The 25,539-nt window shown below is 42.9% G+C and overlaps 1 protein-coding gene across 2 annotated transcripts; it reads right to left on the reverse strand.

Annotated features, from left to right (window-relative positions):
• Positions 1-1,014: 1,014 nt before the first annotated feature.
• On the reverse strand, positions 1,015-24,626 carry pdzrn3b (PDZ domain containing RING finger 3b). Of its 2 annotated transcripts, none has more exons than XM_056273315.1 (8): positions 24,273-24,626; positions 11,551-11,798; positions 10,744-10,828; positions 9,091-9,189; positions 8,609-8,671; positions 6,736-6,837; positions 5,956-6,072; positions 1,015-4,292 (listed from the first exon to the last, which is right to left on the reverse strand). In XM_056273315.1, exons 1-8 carry the CDS (start codon positions 24,339-24,341, stop codon positions 2,769-2,771), a joined length of 2,307 nt encoding a protein of 768 aa, XP_056129290.1. In that variant the 5' UTR covers positions 24,342-24,626; the 3' UTR covers positions 1,015-2,768. The 2 variants fall into 2 exon arrangements, with proteins under 2 accessions (XP_056129290.1, XP_056129288.1); XM_056273313.1 differs by having other exon boundaries at positions 1,015-4,295.
• Positions 24,627-25,539: the final 913 nt, after the last annotated feature.

Consider the following 25,539-nt stretch of genomic DNA (forward strand, 5'->3'; position numbering starts at 1 on the left):
ACTCAGATGTTATGCACCTACCAATGATTTATATTTAATCGCTGCGTGAAATAATGATTGGAATATGCAATTTGACAACCATGCGAATCAAACTCAGTATTAATGGATTTGTAAATAAACATGTAGAAAATTACACTCCATGTATTATAATTTTATACTAGTTGTTTGGTTGCCTCATTAGAAGCAATTGACAGGCTTGCTGGGGAGTGAAAAGGCAAAAGAAAGGTGTCAGACTGCTGAAAGTCTAATCTGTCTTTTCCTCCATTAATGAGGGAATGAGCAGCTAATTGAAGGATTGTATGGGGCTGAGGGGACGGGGTCCTTCAAACAGATGGTAGGGGCCTGATCTTGAATAAATAAGCTATTACGTCCACATGGAGATGAAACAAAGAGACGGCCTCATGCCAGCTTCTCTGACAACTTTGTTAAAACATTTAACATTATGAATTATGTCAGATGTTAAGATGATGACACGAGTAAATACAAACTGTAGAGCTGCCCCATCACAATTCATTATGCACTAGGAATGGTAATGTTCAATACACTATGAGAAAGGGAAAAAAAACAAGTAAGTGATCCTTGTGGCTTTGGCATACTGATTCCATTTTTTCCATCTTTACCCCTAACAGAGCGGTAGGGCAAGGATTTCTAAATATTCTTTTTGTATTTGTATGCATGATATGCTGCTGGTTTCTGGCACGAGATTCTGATACAGCCAACTGTGTTTGTTCTTTGCCCGAGGACTATCAGTATTTTAATTTTCCAAGTTCATAGAAGTTGTTGACACTGGAAAGAAATTCCTCTATTTAAGAAACCGTATTCTCAACTGGCTTTCATGACTGAGCTGAAGAAATGGAACAGTCTGCCATGAAGGGCATGGCAATGCTATGATGTTTTAAGTTGCAGATATTACTACAAACGATGGAGATTTATGAAAAGAATACAATATTTCTAGTAAAAGATTTCATAAACAGTGGATTTATTTATACAGGATTATCTTTTCTGTTTGTACGGTGAGTCTTGCAGAAATAGGCCAAAGTAAAGCTATGATCTAAACATGTAAGCCCAGCCCAACTTATTCATGATCACATTTTCTCCAAACCCAAACTGAGCATGGAGACCTTTTTTTTTTTTTGCCTTCAGGGTTTGACTCAGATCTAAGTAAGTAAATGAGAAATTCAGAATAACCTGAGTTACTGGGTCTGATTCCATTTAGGGTATAGCTGTCAGTTACATCAATATGGTGGAGCGTAGTCGTCAACATGGCAACATATCCTTTATTTGATGTAGAGCAATACAAGTGATCACTGCTGATTTCCCTGAGCGCAGTCTGCAGCAAAACTCATTTCTCAATCCATTATCCAAGCCACTTACCCCAACTGGGGTTGCGGGAGGCTGGAGCCTATCCCAGCAGTCATTGGGCAGCAGGAGGGGAGACACCCTGGCCAGACCGCTAGTCCACCACAGGGCCGACACATTCACACCTAGGGACAATTTAGTATGGTCAATTCACCTGACCTACATGTCCTTGGAGTGTGGGAGGAAACCGGAGCACCCGGAGGAAACCCACGTGGACACGGGGAGAACATGCAAACTCCACACAGAGGATGACCCCCAAGGGTGGACAACAGGACCTTCTTGCTGTGAGGTGACTGCACTAACCACTGTGCCACACAAAACTCATTTATGACAGTTAGTATAGTTAAAACGGCATTAAGCTTCATAATTAGCATTTGCTCGATTCTTTAGTAACTAATCACAACCTTCAGCCTTACGAAGATGGTGGCAAATTTAATTTTTCCATAAATTTGAAAAATGCTTTGCCATCTCCTTCTATGAGGATGACCCCAAACTTCTTAGAAATGACATTTAAAACATTTGAAAGTTCATCATATATAAAACAATAATTTATTATTTCTCTCATTTTACAAAACATCAAATTGTGTTGCTAACTAAGGATTTTGTTAAGCTGTGTTATTTTGCTTAATACATGGAGTCCTACGAAAGCAAAAGCGACTATGTTGTGCTTCAACAAAAAAACACGGGGATATTTCAATTCAAACGTGAGGAATGCCTTCCTCTAACGATACCTACAAAAGGACATAACTTTATGATGTAGCTGACTGTATGTAACAGATGGTACATTGCAAGTTGAATAACCTATATAAAACAGCACCATTGAAGATATATTTATACTAAAAAAGTGGATTTGCTGGAATTTTTGTAATCATTTACAAAAGTCCTCTTGAAAAAGATTAAGTATTTGACCTTGCAGGCAAACATTATTGTTTCAATACGCATAAGGTATGCATTACAGTAAAATACTGATAAGAGATAATTGTTAAAAAAAAAAAACAAAACAAAACTGTAAATGTTGGTTGCTCACTTATGGCACACTGTCTCAACACACTTTCCAAACCTTTCAAAATTCAAATACTGTATTCTTTCAAATATTATTCAAAAGAGAAAGCACAAATATAGAATAGGTTATTGAAAGCATTTGAAAAACCATATCTTAGGTCATCACCTTAGCCATGTCTGATACATGTCCAAAAGTTCAACTGTGGAGCACATAATGGACCACCTCTCGACCCTTGTGGGTTCAAAAGTTCTTTTAGGAAAAGTTTTCCTTGATTCCTATGTACAAAATGTTGCCACATTGAACGAGGCAGGAATCTCTACCTCAATTGGTAGTGTCCTATGTACAGTACTTACACTGCAGGCCCCTCTAACTTGGCTGCCATTAAGACCTAACCCTAGAAGTACAACTAGACTGTGGTCACAGACAGGAGTGAGTTGTAAACTCTCGTGCCTTCGGGTGACTTGGTACCATGGGTCAACAGTTCCTGAATGGTCATCCAGTTGTCAAATATTTTCTTGTTCCTCTTTTTCATCATCTTTTTGTGGCTCAGTTCAATGATGTTGACCTCCTTTTTGTCCTCTTGGTTGGCCTGCTCCTTCAGACAGTCAGCACGGCTCTGTTTCATGAATTCGCGACGCTGTCTCTGCTCCTTGGCGCGCACAGCATGCTGTTTCCTTTCTTCCTTGCTCCAGTAGCGGCCCATTTTCATCTCACTGATGGCATCATCATCAGTGGTCATGCCACTGCGCTCCTCCCGGATACGCATAGCACGCTCCCTCAGCAGCTTGTCCCGCACGGGCCGCTTAGTGATGTAGCGTGTCCCATCGCTGCGGATCTTCACCTTCCACTCCATCTTGGGCTCTAGGTCACTGGGAGTGACAGGGTCACGACACATGCTGACCAGGCTGATCTGGCTCTGGGCATACTCGACAGCAGACTTCTGCTGGATCAGCTGCATGTAACTCTGATAGTGCTGTGCATGGGCTGGGATGTGGGCATGCTTATAAGGGGAGTGGGGCTGAGACAGAAGAGAGCTTCGCCCCGTGTTACTGGACTCTCCCAGTTTCCTCTCCTTTCCCTCTGCCTGCAAGCCTCCATCTGGATCCTTGGATGAGGCCCTAGTCCGGCTGGAGCCAGCGGCCTCCTGGATGGGGGACAAGAGAGGTTTGAGGACCCTGCTGTTGGAGAGAGTAGAACCCGAAGCTCCAGCCTGATTTTGGCTCTCTGCTCCACGACGCAGAGAGTTATCTGGAGAAAGCTCCGAGGTGAGGGGGGTGCTGCGACAGCTCTCCCCGGTGTTGTATGCACTGGAGCTGTCCTTGTCTGATTTCTCCGGCAGCTCAGTAATGTCGGACAGTTCGTGACGGCGTGCATCAATACTGGTATTGTAGTTGCGAAAGCCACTGTTATGGAGCATCCATGACTCGCGGTACTGCTCCCTCAGCTGCTGCATCTTGTGGGCACGGACAATATTTAGGCACTCCAGCTCGATGCAGCGCAGCTCCTCATTCAGAAGCTCTAGCTCTCTGTCCAGGCCATCCTGCTCCTGGCCGCCGGCCGCAATACTCTGGCAGTACAGACCCTGGCCCCCGCTGTTCCTCACTTGACACTTGAGCTCCAGCAGCTCTTGAAAGCGCTCGCACTCATCGGCTGGGATACCGAGGAAGTCGGCATCTGCATAGTCGGCCGAGATGAACGACTCACTGTTGAATGGCAGGTCGGTGCTGCCCAGGGTGTCCTGACTGTATGTTAGCTTTCTGCAGCTGCCGAGTGTGTTGGAGGCCACTGTGTGGTCATCCCCCAGGTTCTCCTGCTCAGAGCTCTCATCGTTGCGCGTGCTCTCGTCAGTGCGTCCCACTCCACTGTCCTTCTCATGGTGATTGGAGAGCAGTGTGGCTGTGTCTGTAGTGCCACCGTCCTCCTCACGCTTCTTCTTGAACAACAGACAAGAAAAAAATGGGATGAGAAATAATAATGCACTCATAGTGAAAGCGACTTAACTATTACGAGTGGACAATTTTATAAAAATATTCATGGACAAGTCTTACGTTGTAGATATTGGTTTGTAATAACAGCAGGTAACTTACATTTTGGCACGGAGGGAATCAATGATAATTAAAATGAAAGAGGCACTATAGTGTGACAGGCCACTGTTTAGCCCCAAGATAAACGAATTTAGGTAAATGATCGCTCGCTTGAGTTGAAAAATGTTCAGTTGGAGTAAAAATTTTGTTTTTAATGAACCAATCAGCTTAAAGCATGGCTACTATGAAGTCAAATGGGGACCGAGGGACTTAGTTGGAGTTCTGGTAAAGTTCCATATGTTCACTATGGAAAATATCGATTTGCCATTATTTTGTCAACTGTGAGAATAGATGCTCTAACTTACATTTATTGGGAAATATGCTAGTGTGCTAGGGGCGACAGTGGTGTAGAGATAGGGCAGGTTGTCTGGTTTGATCCTTGGCTCCTCGTTGCAAGATATCAAGGTGTCCTTGAGTAAGACGCCGATCCCTAACTGCTTCCAATGAGCTGGTTGTTACCTTGCGTGTTTGACACCGCAATCGATGTACGAGTGTGTGGGTGAATGTGAGGCACTCATTAATTGTAAAGTACTTTGAGTGGTTGTTGCAGCTAGAAAAGCACTATATAAATGCAATCCATTTACCATTTAGTGTGCTAACATTTTGCATGCTGATTTTAGATTGGTAGCCACCGGTCAAGCACCTGATGATGTCGCGAAACTATCTTCACACCTTTTATTCCATTTTGGGTTTGTTTGTGTGAACAGAGATGCACTATATTTGCCATCGTGTTTGTGTGAACACACCATAAGGACTGAAACATTTCCTTCTATTTTCTGACATCTCACTTTTTCTTTTGCATTTTTTTGTATATGAAATAAAAATAGAGGATTTTGACTCGTTAAATCAGCCTGGCCTTCTTTTATTTCAAGGTATTTTTTTGCTTGAGCTGATGAGGGGTGCAGGTTTCCTTTATACCTACTTAACTACACTGGATACGATGATAATTGAAAATAAGTCCACAGACCTTTTATTTTATTATTTGAGGAAAAAGACAGCAGGCAGTATCCCTGCTGAGGAACAGTTTGTGAATTATTCAAGTAAACAGGACATTTTTTGTTTTCAGATATCATGTTTGTAGAATGAAAAGTTGGTTAGTGGCGAATGGCCAAATCATCGCTGTGTACCACAGTTTACACTGTTTGTGGTCAAAATGTTAAATACAGCTGTTCGCTCACTTTATTTAGTAAGCAAAACAGTGTTTTGATCATTTTTGGAATTACAGTTTGGCAATGAATAGCAATTTTGATTTATGACTCTATGCTTTCTTTATCTGTATTAGGATTTATTGTATGAAACTTTATGATTCAGTGTTGACCTAAAATAGCCCAGCATTTGCATTGCTCATTTTGGTACCTCTGAACAAGTGTTACTTAATATTTGAGTAAAAATTAATTAAAATGGAAGCCTTCTCCCATGGTACTTGCCGCCTTCAAAATAATTTAGAACTGAACATATGTGCTGTTCTAGACTGAGCAAGTTGGTTTCCTTCATGTTGTGTGTGTGTACCTGCTGTAGCATGCTGGCAGTGAACTGCATTGCCTGATGGTGTTGCTGCTCCAGCATGTCCATATGTAGATCATCGAGGAAATCATTTCTGTCATCATCCATCCAGCCCTCGTCCAACTGGTACATAGTAGGGGAGATGAGTGGTTTGTCAGAAGCAAATAATGTGCATAAACTCCCTACAGAGATCACCAGATTAAATAATGTATATATTAGATTTATTAAGTATATTAAGTATTGGCCCTGTGATGGCCTGGCGGCCTGTCCAGGGTGTCTCCCCGCCTGCCGCCCAATGACTGCTGGGATAGGCTCCAGCATCCCCGTGACCCTGACAGCAGGATAAGCGGTTTGGGTAATGGAGGGATAGATATTAAGTATATATTCTTCTTCTTGCTCTTTCACCTTATTCCCTGTTTCTCAGGGGTCGCCACAGCAGATTGTACAGTTTTCATCGGTATCCTGTGAGGGTACAGCACCAATGGTGGCCATTGTTAACCTGGGCCTCAGCCAATCATGTATGGAGCCTCGATTGATCCGGTATGATCTTGTCAATCCACACAACAACTTGGAAACATTATATGTCAGATGGCCTTCCTGACACAATTACTAAAGCTATGGTTGGGGGCACAGGTAAAGTGCTGGATGCCAGCCCAGTATTCAAGGACTTGCACCCATGCCTTTCGCTAAAGTATTAAATATATATTAAAGGTATTAAAAGCCTCATTTGCATAATCTAGATCAGAGTGGCTCTTGAGTTTCCATACAGAAGGTTGTTCTACCTACCTGGATCTCTGGTCTGGCCACCAGCAGACAAATGTTCTGGTTCTCCTCACTGGTTAGCAACGCTACGGCATCCTCACGGTTCTGGATCTCAACACCATTGATCTGGGGGGACAGAGGCAGGACTAATGAGAAAATTGGGGCATCATGCATAAAGATTGCATATGCAAAAAAACGCTTCAGAAGACGTGTGCATCACTTCCCATCAGGGGAAATAAAGAGTAAACCTGAGTTGAGAATGACTCCCGAGGCAAAATAGTAAAAGTAAAGCACAATGACTTTTTCATTGAAATAATTTCACTCTCTGTCCAAGAATAATGCTTTTTTCAGTGAGTTAAGTAGGCTATCAGATAAAGTCTACATCTAGACGCAGGCAATTTGTGTTAAGTCTATAAAGAGTAGAATGATTTTGCCCCCCCCCCCCAAAAAAATCACATAATTGTTTATTATTTGTGTGAGCTGCAAATATTTGAATACTCAAATGGTTTCATCAATCAGATAAAATTGACAATAGGAAATAACCTAAATGGGCACATAAAGATGTAACACACCTTGGTCAATATTCAAACGGACAAATGAACTGCTTACAGTTCATTACTGGTGGCTGCATGACAATGATGGCACGATGCTAGACTGTCTACAAAGGTGTGGTGCCCAATATCTTATAGAAAAAAACATTATCTCTTCTACCTGAAAGGAGGATGGATGACCCTGGCCCATGTAACGTGTAAACAAATGCTGCCCTCTTGTAACGGAGTTGAGATGTGATATGTTGGGAAATGGGAGTTTTAGTGAAAATGTTTATTTTACAACACAGCTTTCACTAATTTTTTGTCCCCAGGACAGAATCCATGATGACATGGCGTAATTGCCATGCAATTCTGGTGCAGTGGGGCATTTGATGCTGCTGGTGCCAACCTTTCCATTAGTGCTTTGTCTCCAGTATCAGTCTCAAAAATTATAAATAAACATTATGTGCAGCCTGCTGTTCATAAATCCATTAGAGCCAGAGCGAAAATTGGAACTGTTTAGTTTGGACTCTACACTTTGCAAGTGTAGTTGCCACAATGTAGTTTTTGGCATCTACTTTTATGTCCAAAGATGTTTTCTTTAGTCTAAGTCAGTTGATTCTATCTTAAAGACCTTTTTTTTTTCTTCTGGCCTCCACCTCACCAACCAGCATCTCTATTTCATAAACCTTTCTTTTCTTTTTTCACTCAGATTTGGCCAATTTTGTTCACCCAGAAACAGTTGACTGGAAATGTGGGCCTACTTATATCCATATGAATGTTCTAAAAAGTTGTTTCAACAGCCATTTATGGCTACTTTTGGGAGGTATCAGGGTGGACAGAGAGGCTTGTGCATGATTTCAAGTTGGTTGGCATGGTGCAGGATTTGGCATGTTCAGCATTTTATAAATCGGATTATTTTTCAATGCCAGTAGTTTTCTTCTTTTGTGCACACGTAACTTATAGTATGTGTAGAACCGCCACAAAATCAAATGCAGGAGTCCCCTGGTCTTTCCCTAACCCTTGTCATGACTGTTTTGTCTTGTGTAGCGTTCTACGTTGTGTGCTGCATTTAAATATAGTTTTAAACATTAAGCAAGTACTCCTATACACCATAACTCACAAAAGCTGCATCAGTAGATAACCTCAAAATCCAGTATGATAAAATGGAGTGCAAAGTCCAAACTACAGAGCTAAGACAGTGGAAAAAGTAAATAAAAACAACTCTTTTTTTCCCTGGGATATTAGTGAATCATTCACAAGCAAGTAACCAGTCCACAGAGAAGTGCCAGGTGTTAGAATGAGGACCTATAGACCGCTAAAGCCTCTTATTTTGGGGCTTGAGTCTGTTGACATAGAAAACTTACCTGGATGATTCTGTCCCCTTCTCTAATTCTGCCATCTTTTGCGGCGATGCTGTTTGGGTCGATCTACAGCAAACAGAGAATAAAAATGATATATGCAGTGGGAACCCCCCCCCCCACCCCAAACTCTCTCTCTCTCACACACACACATCACCCTAAACTTGTGGGGACCCCTTATTGACTACATTCATTTCTTAGCCCTTAAACCTAACCTTAACCATCATAGCTACATGCCTAACCTTAACTTAATCCTAATTCTTACCATACCCCTAAAATCTAAGTCCTAACCCTAAAATAGACCCTTTTCCTCATAGGGACCCATAAAATGTCCCCACAAGGTAGGAAGTCCTAATGGGAACATTTGGTCCCCATTAGGACCAAAAAAAAAAAAGGGTAAAAGATAACAAACCTGACACACACACACACACACATGACCACTGACAATCTTATTTGCTGGCTTATTCGTGTTGAGATGCATCTCATACCTCACTAACATAGATCCCGGTTTCATCCTCATCGTCAGTCCTGTAACAGACTGTCAGGCCGAGCTTGTCCTGGATATTGGCTCGATACAGATCCACCTCCTAGAGAGACACACAAGATCACAACCTCCAGGTTATACCTCAACATCGGGAACGTTTTTCCCAAGTCTGAAAATTGCTTTGTCTTTGGATGTTTTTTTGTTTTGTTTCTTTTTGTTTTGTGGATACGAAAAAATATATTGGATATAAAATGAGATCACAGAGCAACAACGATCCATCAATCATTGTAATTAATCTTTCAGCTGGGCCCGGCGAGGCCACTGACTCTCTTCGACACCTGGTGACAGCATGAGAGATGATGCAGCGGCCTGTAGATGGGCAAAGTCCCGTGTGACACTCGTCAACACCTGTAATCTGGCAGATACAGATATAGATAGGAGCTGTGCTTTTCTCCGGGAGTAGGCCACAGGTTCTGAGAGAGTTAAATATCCCTGAGCTGTTTCGAGGCGCAGTCAATATTTGCTAAAAGCTCTCCTAATCTGCTGTAAACTGCACATTCAAATCGCACATGAAGAATATTTGGTGTGGTGTGCACACACGTGTTTTAATCTAACCATCTTGCTTTAATTTACTGCCTACGATGGCTGACTTTAAAAAAAAAACCCAAACCCTTATCCTTGTCTGCCTCATGTTCAGACTAAATCGTGCATCAGTTGTGCCAAGGCAGCATAAGTCTTAAGGCGTGTTGTAATGTTCTTATGTAAATGACTTGTAAGCAGTCAGTGCTATTGTTTACTAGGAGGCGGAGAATCACTATTTCACAACAGCAGAATGTGTATATTCAGAGAAAACAACAGTAAAGTCAATGGATGAAGCTGGTAAAAGAAAAAAAAATCCATCAAAACAAAGGAAAGATCCTTTGTCACTGTCTCTGTGTGCCTCGTTGATCAGGGTGTCTGAGATGGAGCTTCTCCTCACAAGGGCGCCAGGCTGAGTCAGAGACTATGTGATTGGTCCATGGTGAGAGACGGTGAGCACGTCCGCTGCGCATCTGCCCCTGGGGCAGCCTGAACTTCACCTCAAAGGTCCTCAATGGATATTAATTATCAAGCGGTAGGTGGTTGAGGTTGAGGGGATGGGGGGTGGGCATGGGAAGAGGTCATACGCAGAGCAGACCAAAGGGGCCGATAGTCACTATCTCCCAGCTACATCCTCATCATTATGGCCTCATTAGACTTTGTTAATGTGCATCATCCTATCCATCACTGCAGAGCTATTATCCCTGGCATGTAACGATCCACTGGCTCTCATCTCTATACCTCAGGAGACTCAAGGAGCGCCCCCTCTGGAGGACACAGGCCTTGTCACGAATAAGTAATGATGTCAACGATCCGCATCTGCCGGAGGAAAAAAGATAGCCACTCTTTTCCTGTCTGGCTTACGTCTGAGTGTGTTTGTGTGTGGGGAGAGTGGGTTGGGCCCATCAATAGCTGAGATATATCAAGGGGCTGGGGCCTTGTGGTGACCAGCGGGGCCATTGGGCTGGAGACACCAAGGCTAAGCCAGGCAAACTGATGGAGTAATATTGCATTTGCTGTCTGAATAAACATCTTCACTGAAAAAGTGATGGAGGGGAGACAAGAGATGGAGATCTACCTCATACTCCAGCTCCTCTCGCTCCATGTCCTGCTGTATGCCCTCCAGGAAATCGGGGTCAAAATATCCATGCCCTGGAGAATGCCTAAGACGAATAGAACAGCATTAGATGTGATAGAAAGATGCTAGCTCAAAACAAGGACTGGCAAACTGGGCGAAGACAAGTAAATATTTAAAAACTCGCTAATTGTAAAACAGGGAGGAAGTAAGGGCTCATTGTAACAGTAAGTCTTGAATCAACTGGAGCTTTGCCCTGAGGCTTATCAGAAATGAATATGCCATATACTTAATGTCATTCTAAAATCAATTAAATGAGCAATGATTGGTTATTAAAGGGCAACTATACTTCTACCAGAGAGAGAAAAAAATATTACTAGAGGTATAAAATGTACCCAAAATAGAAATTTAGTAGATAAAAGCTGGAACTAAATATGCAATGGGCAGGACCATTTTAATATGCCCGTGTGCCCTGGAGACCAGTTATCTTCATGTGGCATAATTGACAACCGGAACATTTTCCGTGAACTTTACAGAGACCAAATGAAAACTGGTCTGGTCAGGCCAAAAGAAGAGATGTCACTGTTCTAATTAACTTATTATTCCATTGTGTCGAGTGGTGGGATGACCTTTTCAGCACAGGCAAGCTCTGAAACCAAAATCTCTCTGTGTCTCAAATCTACATTTAAACTAAAAATCCTTCGGCGAAAGTAGTGGATGAAAAGCTTTTTCGCTATCAAGTATTAAAAAAAAAAAAGAATCAGGATAACTTTGTTCCCCCCCATTGTAGCTGATTTGAATGAGACTCACTCCTCGGGAAGCAGATCATAGTCCAGCATGGTCGGGGCGGAAGCGGGCAGCTTGGTGAGGGCCATGATCTGCTCAAAAGTGATGTCGGTCTGGGTGCTGATGTCTACCAACGGGGCATCAGAAGCAGAGCTGGCTGGTTTGGGGCGCGGGGCACGACGTAGCACTTGCACCATGATGGGCTCTTTGGCCATGCGGAAAGCCTCCACTGCCTGGTCGTGGGTGGCCTTGGACAGATCTTTCCCATTGACCTACACAGAGGCAGGAAAAAGTGGAGAGGGAAGGGTGGTGAGTTACGAAGTGTCTTGGCGAAAACACAGTTATGAAGAAAAAGACACAGAGTCCACACATTACTTCTTTGTTCCATTAGGTTCAACTTTAAAAATACAAATAAATAAAGTGCCAAGCGTGTTGCTCTTTATAAGCCAAGACACTGCTGTTTGTCAAATATCATCAAGGCATAGTCCGACATGTCACCCCGATTATCAGGGTAGTCAACTGCTCCACCCTCCACCCCCTCTGCCGATCCAGGGAGGGCTGCCGTCTACCACGTGCCTCCTCCGATACATGTGGAGTCACCAGCCACCTCTTTTCACCTGACAGTGAGGAGTTTTGCCAGGGGGACGTAGAGCGTGGGAGGATCACGCTATTCCCCCCCAGTTCCCCCTCCACCTTGAGCAGGTGCCCCGACCAACCAGAGGAGGTGCTAGTGCAGTGAACAGGACACAGACCCACATCCGGCTTTCCATCCTCAGACATGGCCAATTGTGTCTGTAGGGACGCCCGACCAAGCCGGAGGTAACACGAGGATTCGAACCAGTGATCCCCGTGTTGGTAGGCAAAGGAATAGACCACCATGCCACCTGGATGCCTCTAGGGTAGTCAACTTTAGGGGTAAAACATCACTTTTAGATACTGATATGAGTTGAATATACTATAGTATTGGTTGATGGAGAAGAAATGCCAAATAAGATGTAAAACCATCAAAGAGAGAAATGCATTTATCATGTATTCATGCTTTTCCCCCCTTTTGGTACCTACCCAGTCTTGTGACACCTAAAAAGATACCTTGCAAACAAATGCAATTATTTCCAGTGATGAATGAATCATACAACCAAGAGATTTATCTACTGAGATAAAGAAGTGATATTTCATTTCAATGAAATTATTAGTGCCACAGCATGTTTTACAGGGCCATGGCTGGACCAATTAGGAATAGACATTCATTAAAGCCCCTCCTTAATTAATCAAGGTCATTAGTGGGTCCCACATGGAGGGGACCTCATTTAGCCAAGTAATTTCTCAACAGAGGATAAATCTAACCTCCTGTCAGAGACAGTGGAGTGGGCAGAGCGCGCTAACCTGAAAAGATGGATTTTAGCAAAAGGCTACACAGGGAAGATGCTAAGTTTGGTTGAACCACTTATGGCCTCTGGGTGCAAATGAATTATGAGCAGAGTCTTCATTCTCAGCAGATTTGTGCAGCTGAATCAAGTAGGGCATGTTTGTGTTTAAAGCATATTGAGATAACTATGTCAGCCAACACGTTTGGCTATTGGAAGAGGGCGCTCTCTAGGCATGCTTAAATTGTCTGATGAATGAAATAATAAAATACACACTGTCCTTCATCGCAGCAAATTTTGCAGTAAAAAAGATTAAAAAAGTAGAACAGACAGCAAATGTCTGAGGCCGTAGTGAATTTAATGAAGTCACTTGAATGGCAACTGTGCTAGCGGGGGTGGATTATAGCCTGTGTATCATAGCCTGGGTCAACACACTGCATTGCGGCTTATCAGGAGTTTCCACAGAGCTGCTGTTCTGCTCTCAATCATCATATCATGGTGCATTTGTTGATTTGTGATTCCCTTATGTGTTGAGAGCTGTGATACAATCAGAGCCCAGGGCTCTTCTCATTTCACAAGCTCCACACTCTTTCCTCTTGCTCTTCTACACACACGGACGTGCAGGCGTACGCGTGCACGCACAAGATCACAAACACACTTCTGCCCCCAAAAAACACACACACAAACATAGGCCATAACTCTTCACACACACACACACACACACACCTAAGTAAATTTACATATAAAGGTTTGAATAAATGCACATGAACAGAAAAATGTGCGCGCGCGCGCGCACTCACACACACGCTCACACACACACACATGCACACACACTGAGTTACCTTAACAATAATGTTACTTTTTCAATGAACCTGACTGACGTGGCAGAGCTGCATGTCAGAGGAAGAATACACTTAGCCTTGCAGGTCATTAACTAAGTTGTTAATCTTTAGCATGCCTTCTCAGCTCTCCCTGACATCTTACACACAAACAAGAGCATGTCTAGGATTAATTTTCTGATAGGTAAGTGGCTGGTTGATGCAATCGCCTCCGGCTATTTGTGTCTCATCCCCATTCTCAGCATAGGTTGCAGACCTAACTGTGCTGCTAAGCATCAGAAGTAGCAGCAACCCCACTTGGACCATGTAAGAATTGATGGTATTCCACAAGGTCATGGAGGAATGTGTACATGTGTTAACGTGTGCAAAAGTGTTTGAGTGTGTTTGAGTGTATGCGTATACACGTATCTGAGCATGTGTTCGTGTGTATCTGTGGGTATGCATGGGTGAAGAAGGGAGGAAATGAGGGAACTCGATGCAGTTTAAATCTGAAGAGGTTATGGGCCCACTAATAACCGAAGAGGATTAATGCTAATCCGTAGCCAGCAGGATAATTGGATCATCTCAATTGGCCTTCACTTCTTCTACATTAAAAACCAAAAATTTAATAGTTTCACAATTTGCACTTCACTCTGAATAATTGGGTGTTTAGAAAAGGGAAAGATGGGAGTTAACAGAAGAAAACCCAAACCACAAGAAAACCGACAAAGAAAAACTGAACGAAACTTCACTCAAAGATTATTGTCCATGTTTTGTTCTAGCAAAAGAGTGAAAAAATATCCATTTAAATCAACTCTTATTTTCTTATGTTGGATATGATAATTGGTGGAAAATACACGGCTTCCCACAAGCTTAGATGACACAACCCACTATTCCCTGTCTGAATTTCAGAGTGCTATGATTTTGCACATCAGGCGTACAAGTGCCTTTGTGTTTTCTCCTCTCGCTCTGCAGGCAAACAGACAAACCTGGTTGCCAGGAATCCAAGCGCTACTTGAAGGCAGCGACCCACAGACAAAACACTGCCCCTTTTTGGAGAGCCCTGAGCTTTCTGCCTCAGTGCGCTCAATGTGGAAGTCTCCTCCTATCCAAGGAGGGGGTCCAAGAGTCCCCATTCACACTGTTCACCTCTGACACAGCCCGGCCTTGTGCGGCACACAGGGAAAAACACACACACACACACACACACACACACACACACACACACACACACACACACACACACAGAGCCCATTATAACCTGTCTGTCACCACTGAGCTCCTAAACTATGCAGTGTCAACGGTGCACTTTAACATAGCCTCAGTTCTCATTTGCCAGTAATGAATTACGGCAAACTCAAATTAAAGCCATCTAATTGGGTGATAAAGGAACGATGCAACTTAAATCAGTCAAAAGCAAACATTTTTTGCAGATGTTATCAGCAGCCGTGTTTGCATTTGCAAATACAAATGCCCCTGTTTAGGCTGACAAAAGACACCGATGACTGACGAGAAGAAATTACTCTGTCAACCTTTGGTATATCCTCGAAGAGAGGTCTCTCGTAAATCCATTTTAATGACAAGAGGGTAGCAAGGCCCTACTTAAAGGAATACTAATGGGGTCTAAATCACATGCCTGATGTATTGGTGTCCGCCAAACCAGCGAGGAATTTCCACAGCCTCGGCTTTGTTAATCACTCGATATTTCCTTTATTTAAAATCTCACATTTGAACTTTTAAACAACAACACTGGAGTTCAAAACCTGTATTCCTGTGCATGGCCTTGTTTCAGCGATAATTACATAATTTTAGGATTTTTCAATGATTTCAATGATTTGTTCAATGATTTGTTGATTGGAGACGATTCATGTGTCAAATAGAGTGGCCCAGCCATGTTGTCACTTGGCAGCTCAAAATTAGACTGCCGCAAGATGGCAAAAGCCAAAACCACCATCTATATTTCCCTATTGAAAAAAAACCCCAAAACAAAACTAAATTTCCCCAAAGAACTCCTATGTTTCACACAGGGTTAAGTTACCTAACCCTTGTTCTACAAGTCAAATGCTGTCTTATGCATGCTTATGAATTTTGAAGCAGTAATTTAATTACAAAAGCAATGTTGTTAATAAAATCGCTGGCTAGCTGGGCCAATCTATATTAGCAACAGGTTCCTTATGAGTAAATCACAGCTTCAGAAAAATGACTACTTCAAAATTCATATGCATACTATCATACAGTACCATTTATCTCATAGAAGAGAGAAGACATAAAATAAAGATGGAAAAAAAATTGCGGTAAGCTATCTGTGTCAATCATATTTCTTATTTGGGGTGACTTTGTTTTTTTCAAATGACAAAAAGTAGAATGGTGTTTGGGACATTGAACCATCCGAAATCTTGACTTCCATTGCCAAAAAAGCATTTCACTGTTCATTGTACTTGTATATGAAGTATGTGATGAATAAACCTTTTAATCTTGCATCTTGTTATGACAGAATGAAAGACTGGGCCACTCCTTATGCCATTTATTTAAGGGCTGTAAGGGGCAGCCATACCAAAGTCACCATACCACACTTGCATTACATCTATGGAATGCAGTTCAGGCCAAATTGAGAACTTGGTGTGGGTGCAGAAAACTCTGTGTGTGTGTGTGTGTGTGTGTGTGTGTGTGTGTGTGTGTGTGTACGTGCATGCATGTGTCTTCTTGTGCACCTGCACCTTTTCTTTATATCTTTTAGCTATACTGCTGAAGCTGCCGCCGAAAGTGCTGACTGGAAAAGGTGCAAAAACATCTCAACTATATGGGAAAGGTGCCTTCAGGTGAACTCCAATAATGGACTACACTTTTTTCTTAACCTTAGGCATAGATACGGCTATTCAACTGCCAACTAATCCCTTAATAAAGTAAGTGGAGACCATTAAAGAGCCACTGTTTCTGTTCCATGGGGAAATGCAGTGAGGTGAACAGAGTGGAAATTCTGCCAGGCAAAGGGTGCCTTTCAGCTGTGGGCTGAAAAGCCCTGGGAACTTCACTCTATGGACGAGCCTTCACAGAGCATTGAGGGCCGAGGCACTTGCCTCTCTTTCAGGTCGGATACACTTCTTAAACAAATTCCTTAAAGTCTGTATTTCAGAACAGAGGAAAGTACTGACGTGATAGAGAGCGTGAAGACTTAAAGGCTTATGTTTTGGGGGGCCTATACAGAGGCCTATACAGATCGACTGAATGTGGGTCACCCAGCTTACAAAAACACAGTTTATCCTTCAATTATTTCACATTCGACCATTTGCACAAAAAAATAATTCCTGGAGATTCTCTCATAGTAAGTGTACATGGATGTATGCACATTGTGTGTGTGTATGTGTGTGCGTGCATGTGAGCATGTGGGGAGTGTGTGAGGGTGTACTTGATGCCTACTTAAATGTGCGCTTGTTGTTCTTTTGACTGACTGGAAAAGAAACTACAGTGTGAGGCTGGAGAACAACAGTCTTTATTTACCACAGCATGAAAGCTTAGCGAGGATTACTGAACAAACAGCCAGAAACTTAATGCTGACTGAAAGAGACACCAGTGTTTACTTTTACCAAATCTGATGTAAGCAAAAAGACATTGTGTTAACCACATTAGATTGATTAAGTACCCAAATCCTTTCTCTAATGCCCTCTGCCGCCATTCTCTGGTCTAATGACCTTGAACAAAGGTGCTAATCGAAGAGAATCTCAGCGTGCTGCTGAATCGCATGATATTAACGTTTATTTAACACACCTGTTTCATTCACAGAGTTCCTTTCTGGGAGCTTTGATGACATTGCTTATCAAAAATGTCAAAATGAAGCGAATGGTTCCTCATTTTGTCCGCCAGACCAAACATACCAAGTGTGGTATTACCTGAACATAAAAAAAGTGATTCACATGCAATCCAAATCAGCCAACAAAAACACTGAACTAAATGAAGGCAATATTCCTTAAGGTCTTCAGGTTCTCTGGGATACCTTGGCATAAATCCAGCTGTGCAGAACGCTAATGGGACGTTGTGTCAGTTTTTTACCCATTGACTTCAATTGAAATGGCAGGCTAGTGCTTGAGTGGTAAAGAGCGAGAGCAACTTTGCATACTCGGTAAGCCGAGCGCACGCCATAGTGTTAGCTAACTGGTAAATATCTGCCAAGAAACAAGATCATTCTTCAAAATGGAGGCTAAAATCTTGTGGCCCTATTAGGGTGTTATTTGGTGAGTGTGTTAAGTCGTCCACCTAAAATCTGTTTGTGTTCAAAAAAGACATCCTGCTCCACACAACTGTCATGCTGTTTGAGCAAATAACCAAAAAACAAATAATTCATGACTTCCCAGATTGATCCTTGCATATCTTTCATACTTTTGTGTCAGCCAATAGTACACCAACCATCAAGTTATGTGGCTACCTCGTCCTTTGCATCTCAATACTAAGGTATTAGGTTGCATTTAGAGAAAAAGGCACATAACAAGCAATGTTATGTGCCATTTTGTTCCATATGTGCCAGACAAGAAAATGGTTGGACTTTATGGAACAGTAATCTCAGCAGGCGGGGCTGAGACAAAGGGGAATGTCAGTCTTCATTTGCACCATTATCTCACTCCACCAGTGCCACAGTCATCCTTTTGCCTTCACTTCTTCTAAGCTCCAGACACAAACTTATGCCTCTCTGTACACACAAGCCCCCCTATGAGCACAGACACAACATCTGACTCTGCACCGACGCCACCTGGGTTTGTTTGCTCACGTCAGGTTTGTTTGACCAAGTCTGCAAAGCCAAACTGAGCAGCACAGAGACCCACTCCACAAATGGCAGCAATAATAATAAAAAAAAACACCATAGCAAATGAAATACAGCAAGAGGGACAAATTGCCATGTGGACTACATCTTTATCATATATCAGCGGCAAAATATCACAAGGCCATGTACCAAAGTGGCTGCAGTAATAAACAATCAAGGCATAACACGCCCACAAAAGGATAATAGATCAGAGTCCCCTGTGGCATCCGAGGCCAGAGAGAAACTCACCCCGGTTATCATTATTGGTACTTTAATGGGACTGTGAATGAAAAGAGGGGCTCCTGGGTGGATAAGCTGTTGAACTTGGGTCCCTTATGCAGCCTGATGAGACGTAATAATCCTAAATCATTTGTATTCAGCTGTCCTCTGAAACATGGGACTCTTCAATATCTGCTAATTGTCCATGACAAAATGTGTTTTTGATTACAGGGTGTGCACACGTGCAGTAGTTACACTCGTACCCTGATAATATGACCATTCATCTATTGGTCATTTACTGTGACTTCCATGCTAATGTTTTACTGATCTCCTTCTGTATGTGCATTCATTACAAGACAGGTATTTAACCAAAAAAAGAGGAATGAGATTATTGTGACTCCATCTTGACTCTTATTTGAAAAAAAAAAACAACTTGGGGGAAAAACAATCTTTAGCCAATCGTGGTCTTGCTAATTTTTTTTTAAAGGAGTAAAAGCAGAGGGCAGTCCTAATTTCCTCATATATCTGCACATAGACAGTCAAAAAGAGTACAATGCCATTCAAGTGTCCTTGTAAAAGGATCAGGATAACTTGCTGCTACAGCGAGACACCAACAGACTCCCATGTGGGTCAGGACTATAATGTCTCTCCATCTTTACAAATGGGCTTGGACTTTATGACGAATGAAATAATCCCTGTGTCAGTGACACGACTTCTTTATGAGCCTGTGCACTCTGGGGAGTTCAACATTAATTTAACCTGACAGAGTCCATGGGATTACTGCTGATCCATTGAATCCATTTCTATTGCATCTGAATTAAACGACATTTATTCATAAACGCCCTTCATATACTACAAGATAGCTAGCTAGCTAGCTAGATATTTAGATAGACATGGGGACACACTGCCTTTTTTTTGTTGCTTTTTCTTAGTACGATCTTGGGGAGTGACAGTGAAAACTGGGTTTCTCTGAGGGCTCCCCAGTGGTCACCAGCCACCTGTTCCAGTGTTTAACAGATGTGACGGTGCAACGGGATTGATCGTTCTTATTAAAAACACACACTGCTGGGCTCATCTAGCCTTGCTTGGTCCTGGTGATCCCCACTTTGTCTCTCTACGCTCTCACTGTCAAAGCCTCATTATGAGGTGAGGGCAGAGCAGGCCAGGTTACATGTCCATCCTTTGGTCATGGCTGCTTTGATGGCAGCAGTTCTTGATAGGGGGGAGTCGGCTGTCTTGTACAAATATCTCCATCTGTTTTTTTTTTTGGTCAGGTCAAAAAAAAAATGTCACAATGAGACCATCTGGCACAGAGACAACTTGAAAGTTGACCCTTACCTGACATCTCCCTAGTGCACACTGGAAAAAAAAGAAAAGAAAGATAACCTAATTACAAATGGGCACCGTAGGTGGAAAAAAATTATGCCTGCCCATTTGTAGATTTTCATTTCATCAGCAGATCCATCATTTCTAATGACATCTCTTATGACAGCTGCTGCTGCTGCACTGTCATGGGAGAATAGAGAAATAAGGATGGAGAGGGAATCTGACAGGAAGAGACAGTAATAGGATGGATAGATAAAAAGATAGATGGAGAGAGAATGAGAGAGGGCAAGAGAGAGAGTAGGACCTAACAGTGACATGAACTTAGGAGAAACAATAACACAGATCAGTCCAGAGTGGATCAGAGCCTCCATGGCCGGCTGGGGTTGGGGCTCTAATTAAACTCTGTCTGTAGTAAGAGCCACAGCTAGGCGCCACGGCCATTACAGACTGCTTCTGGAGAGATTAAGAGCCCTAGGACTTTCAGACAGGAGTTTTTCCTAGCTCTCTGCCTTAACTGCCTGACAAAAGCCGCTGAGCTTACAACTCTGCATGGTGCTTACCTTTGGCTTTCAAGAAACAACCATGAGGTTCACTGCTGTTAGAGGGGTCGAGTTTAAATGGGAGCACCGAGGCTGCCACAGGGCTTTAATGATCATGGTTGAAACAGAAAAACAGTTTTCCAGTTTGCCTTTCTGGCTGCATCTTAAAGATAAAAAAAAATACTGAGAATCATTACCCTCCACTAATAAATATGGTCATGTCTAAAAAAGATATTTTCTTTGTACATCAAATAAACATAAAATATGTTTCTCATATTTTGTGCTAAGAAGAAGAGCAGAGAACTGGAGAGATTCCCAGCATCTTTGAATAAACATCCTCGTCACGGAGAGTTGATAGAGAGGGCTGAGTGGGAACAGTGCCAGCCTCCCTGATCAGGAGATGTGTGTTGTGTGTGTGTGTGTGTGTGTGTGTGTGTGTTTTTTTGTGTATATGTTTTATCAATAAAATGAAACATGGCTCACGCCTGATCCCTGTCAGAGTTGCGACCAAAGGATGAACATCCTGCCAGCCAGTGATCACCAACAAAAACGACATGTCTGATGCAATTTAAAGCTCTAACAACTGCTCATAGCCGCAGCTAATTCATTAATGGGGTGTACACCCAAATCCACACACACACACACACACACACACACACACAGAGTCTTGTGCAGATTACAAGAGGGATTTTTCTTGTTGTACTGATTTGACTTACCTAGGCTCTGACCAAAGCCAGCCAGCACTTCAACTCACTGAATGACCTGAACGAAGTTGACACATGAGCTGTCGCCCTGCGGGCCACAGTAACAGAAAGCCCAGGATGGCAAACGCTCAATTCTCCTCTCAGTTTGAGACAATTCTGATGGCTAATGATTAATGGACTCTCAATCATAACAAGCACAATTTCCTCACCATCGCCTCATGACATGAAAAAAAAAATACTGTCCAAACATGAACAACAACCCATCAGTAGGAAAACTTGTGTACAGTTCACTGTTTATCTAATTAATATAGGGCCGGTCATATCAGCCTTTACTTTATGGATTGTTAGGGGCGTCCGGGTAGCGCAGCGGTCTATTCCGTTGCCTACAAACATGGGGATTGCTGGTTTGAATCCCCGTGTTACCTCCGGCTTGGTCAGGTGTCCCTACAGACACAAATGGCCGTGACTGCGGGTGGGAAGCTGGATGGGATGTGGGTATGAGTCCTGGTTGCTGCACTAGCGCCTTCTCTGGTCGGTTCGGGACGCCTGTTTGGGGGGGGGGGGACTGGGGGGAATAGTGTGATCCTCCCATGCGCTACATCCCCCCAGCGAAACTCCTTACTGTCAGGTGAAAAGAAGCGGCTGGTGACACCACATGTATCGGAGGAGACGTGGTAGTCTGCAGCCCTCCCCAGATCAGCAGAGGGGGTGGAGCAGTGACCGGGACGGCTCAGAGAGCGGGGTGATTTGCCAGGTACAATTGGGGAGAAAAACCGGGGGGAAAAAAAAAAACCTTTATGGATTGTGGTTTTTTAAATCCTTTATTACAATGAAATTATGTTTAAAGGAGTGTTGCCATAGTGTTTTTAGTGATTTTTCTTAAGCTTATTTTCTGCTAAAACTTTTGCATTTGTATAAATTGTGTTCAAACTCGAATAAATTTTTGAATTCGGCATCGTTTTTCTGACTGAAAGTGAACGGCCGCTGCTGAGCTGCAGCAACTCCAAAAATGACTGACAGGCAAAAGGAAAGCTTCACTGTGAACGAGACAAAGGGATCGCATGCCCTACTCCATCTACCATATTTTTGCTGTCCCTTTCTGGAACGAGAGCAGACAGCTCTATGGTGGGTGGTGGTGGGTCCGATCCCAAACATCAGCTGTTTGGCTCACAGCAGCCATAATTCATTTACTATTCCCACTCCTTGCAGGCCCCCTAGCCCTGAGACTGGCTGGAATCTTTTAGTCTTTTTTGGAAGAGATTTGGCATTATCAAAGCAAGCCAGAATATTTGCAGACACAATGTCACGGCTCCCCCTGTTATCTTCCCCCTGATGAGAGGGAGCTGTTTTTTTTTTCTCCCTTTTCCGGGGATGCGGGGGGGGGGGGAGTAATAAGGGAGAACCACAAAGAGATTGATCATTACATGCATTTGAACCAGCCATTAGCCACCCGGCACCCTGCGCGGTAAATGGAGATGTAATTTGGTGTGATAGGAGGATAACACTTGGTTGGGGTCCATTCAGATGAAAAGAGGGAAGAAAAATAGACCATTCCTCAAAGAATTACAACAAAGTGCGTCAAAGTCATGCACTGTGAGTGAAGCTTTGTCCGCTTTCAAGAAACGACAGTGTTTTTACTCATTAGTCAAGACCAGTGCTTGAGTCCAAACACTCTCAAATAAATACACTGTCACGTTGAGACTGGCCTCCCAATTAAATGTGACATTGAGAAGAGCCTGTGGAGAGCACAGCGTAATTGCAGAGTGGACTTTGTTCTGAAGCGCTGCATGCAAGTCGCCAACAGTAAGCGATAACCATATTTCCTCCACGAAAGGAGTATATTTCTTTTTTTTGTGGCTATCTTTGTCACTTTCGTCCACACTCCAACATAAAACCTTACTCCTGCTGTCTCAAATTCGAAACCAGCTGACATAAAAGAACAGATGAGGTTGTCTTCGAGTGAGCTCGCCCGTAGTTTAAAGGACAATATGTTAGATGGCCTTTGAGGAACACGCTATGATTCAACACTTTGCAATTTTTGACAACAGCACAGAATAAGGGTTACTAGAAATTACATTTGGTTATTTTTTCAGCATCAGCCCTTCAGGAATGGCTATCTTTTCCCATTGGAATTCAAGAAACCCAAGCATGGTTAAAGTAAACAGAGATTTCCAGCATATATAGGCCATTTTGTGTGAAATAAAAAAGCAAAAAACATTGCAAAAATCATGATTGTATCAAGATTAAATTTGGACTAATTTGGAAGAATTTGGTGCTCAATTGTCTTAACTCTTTTTTTTCTTTTTTTTTTAAAATATAGTAGCATACCCTGCCCAGCCTATTTTCTTTGTTCTGAAATGTGCAAAATAAGCATGTCGGTGTTAAATATAAACTTCGGTGAAAGTCAAATTGGGGTTAAAAGCAGAAAAGGTCCTAGTCAGCATTCAGTTGACAATGAGGAGGTGGGCAGTGATTGGCACACACTAGCAGATGCATTGAGAGAGCTGTCACCTCTTCATCACCCCCTCTTTTTTACCAGAGCGGGCCACCTCTCGCTGACCCTCACAGCCAGAGTTCAGGCTGCTCAGCTGCATGAGCTTTAGCCCACAACAACTCCACTTCACTCCCACTCATCTGCTCTCCCTGGTCCAGCTAGCCCGCAGACATGAGCAGCAGCTGAAGTCCAAAGAACAAATTCACACTCAGCTACTCTTTAACAAGTTACAGAGTACAAATAAAAACCGAACCAAATGAAACACACACACACACACACACACACACTGCAGGAACACATTCAGATTGTTTTGTGTTCTGAAAATACAAACGAAAAAACAAACAAAAAAACAAAAACAAACCCCAACCCCATATATTATGGAACCAGAGGTAATGTAACCATGTTGTTTCTCTTGTAAACCTGCCAAAGCGCAACCTAAAAGTGTGAGCCCTCCTTTCTCTAAAGCCCGAAAAAAAGTTAGTCACAGTACCTGGCAGACTTCATAGAGTAGTTTGTATTGCTCCTTGGGCTTCTGCAGGGTACAGAGGCTGCATCCCATGGTGGAGGAGATCACACCATCCAGGCTCCCCCTCCAGCCAGACAGGCAGGAAGGGAGAAGGAAATCTTTTCTCCTTCTTCTTCTTACTTCTTCTTTTTCTTTCCTTTACTTCTTTCTTCTCTGGCTTTCTAAATGCTCTAAAGGAAGCCTGGTCCCTCTTTGACTGGTCTGTGCATGCTCTCTCTCTCTCTCCCTCCCTCTCTTTCCCTCTCGCTCTCCCTCTCTTGTCTTTATCTTCCACTGTCACAGTAGTCGCATAAATAAAGTTGGCTGACAGGATTTACTTCCAAGACCTGACTGTCCTTCCTGTGCCTGTGACTGAACTGGAGCACACACTCTCTGCACGTCTCTATCCAACTCACACACACTCCCACTTGTCTCACACACACACACACACACACACTCCCCTTGCTCTCTGATGTTCTCCTGCTTTCTGCTGAGCCTGTGGAGGCCGGGGCCAAAGCACCGCTGTACACACCCCCTCATGCTTATTAAGCGGACGCTCATTGGCTATTCATGAAGGGGGGAAAACTCATGAATGGGTTTTAAAAGAGGTGGCTAATGACGGAAATTATACCAGATGAAGTCTTCTTAATTAATAAGCACCATTGTGTGGACGATGAGGGAGTGACGGAGGTGAGTTTCATGCTCATAATGAACAAATTTGATTTTCTGTCAAGGTGCCAGGGAAGTTTGTCATTTTTAAGGGTTAGGCATTTCAGTTGATTTACTATACAGTATGACAATATCTCAAACATCACATGCATTTGCACTTAAAGAGAACATTCATCTATGACAGCTGTTGTAAATGGCAAACATTGTTTTTGTATGTGATATATGGATCCATAGCTATGCTCTGCAGAATTCTCACAAAAGGGTTTTTTTGTGCCCAAGTTCAAACCTTCCTATTTCCAAAATGACCTCTGGTACATTGATCCAGCAAAAAAAGAAAAGAAAAAAAGAACACTTAGCATTGTTTTCTCATGTACTTCCCTGAATACTTGGGCTGAGGACACTGAGCAAACAAATAAACAGGCTAAATGTTTGCACTGGTCAGGACGAAGGACAGCCTTCGTCCAGTGGGGCATCTGATGCATAGTGACATGCTGTTCTCTGGGTCACCCATTGCACTGTCAAGGGTTGCCCTTTCCAGGGCCTGAGATGACAAAGGGTATAGCTCCATGCTGCAGATCTTGCA

The sequence above is a fragment of the Lampris incognitus genome, chromosome 2, assembly GCF_029633865.1.
Source record: "Lampris incognitus isolate fLamInc1 chromosome 2, fLamInc1.hap2, whole genome shotgun sequence".
In the NCBI taxonomy this organism is placed as follows: domain Eukaryota; kingdom Metazoa; phylum Chordata; class Actinopteri; order Lampriformes; family Lampridae; genus Lampris; species Lampris incognitus.

Excerpts from the sequence above, each read along its gene's own strand:
- pdzrn3b (XM_056273313.1), bottom strand. The coding sequence starts at position 24,341 with ATGGGATGCAGCCTCTGTACCCTGCAGAAGCCCAAGGAGCAATACAAA. Across the intron at positions 6,838-8,608 it reads AAGGGGACAGAATCATCCAG|ATCAATGGTGTTGAGATCCA; the intron begins GTAAGTTTTCTA and ends CTGTCCCCCCAG. Across the intron at positions 4,296-5,955 it reads CTGCCAGCATGCTACAGCAG|AAGAAGCGTGAGGAGGACGG; the intron begins GTACACACACAC and ends CTGTTGTTCAAG.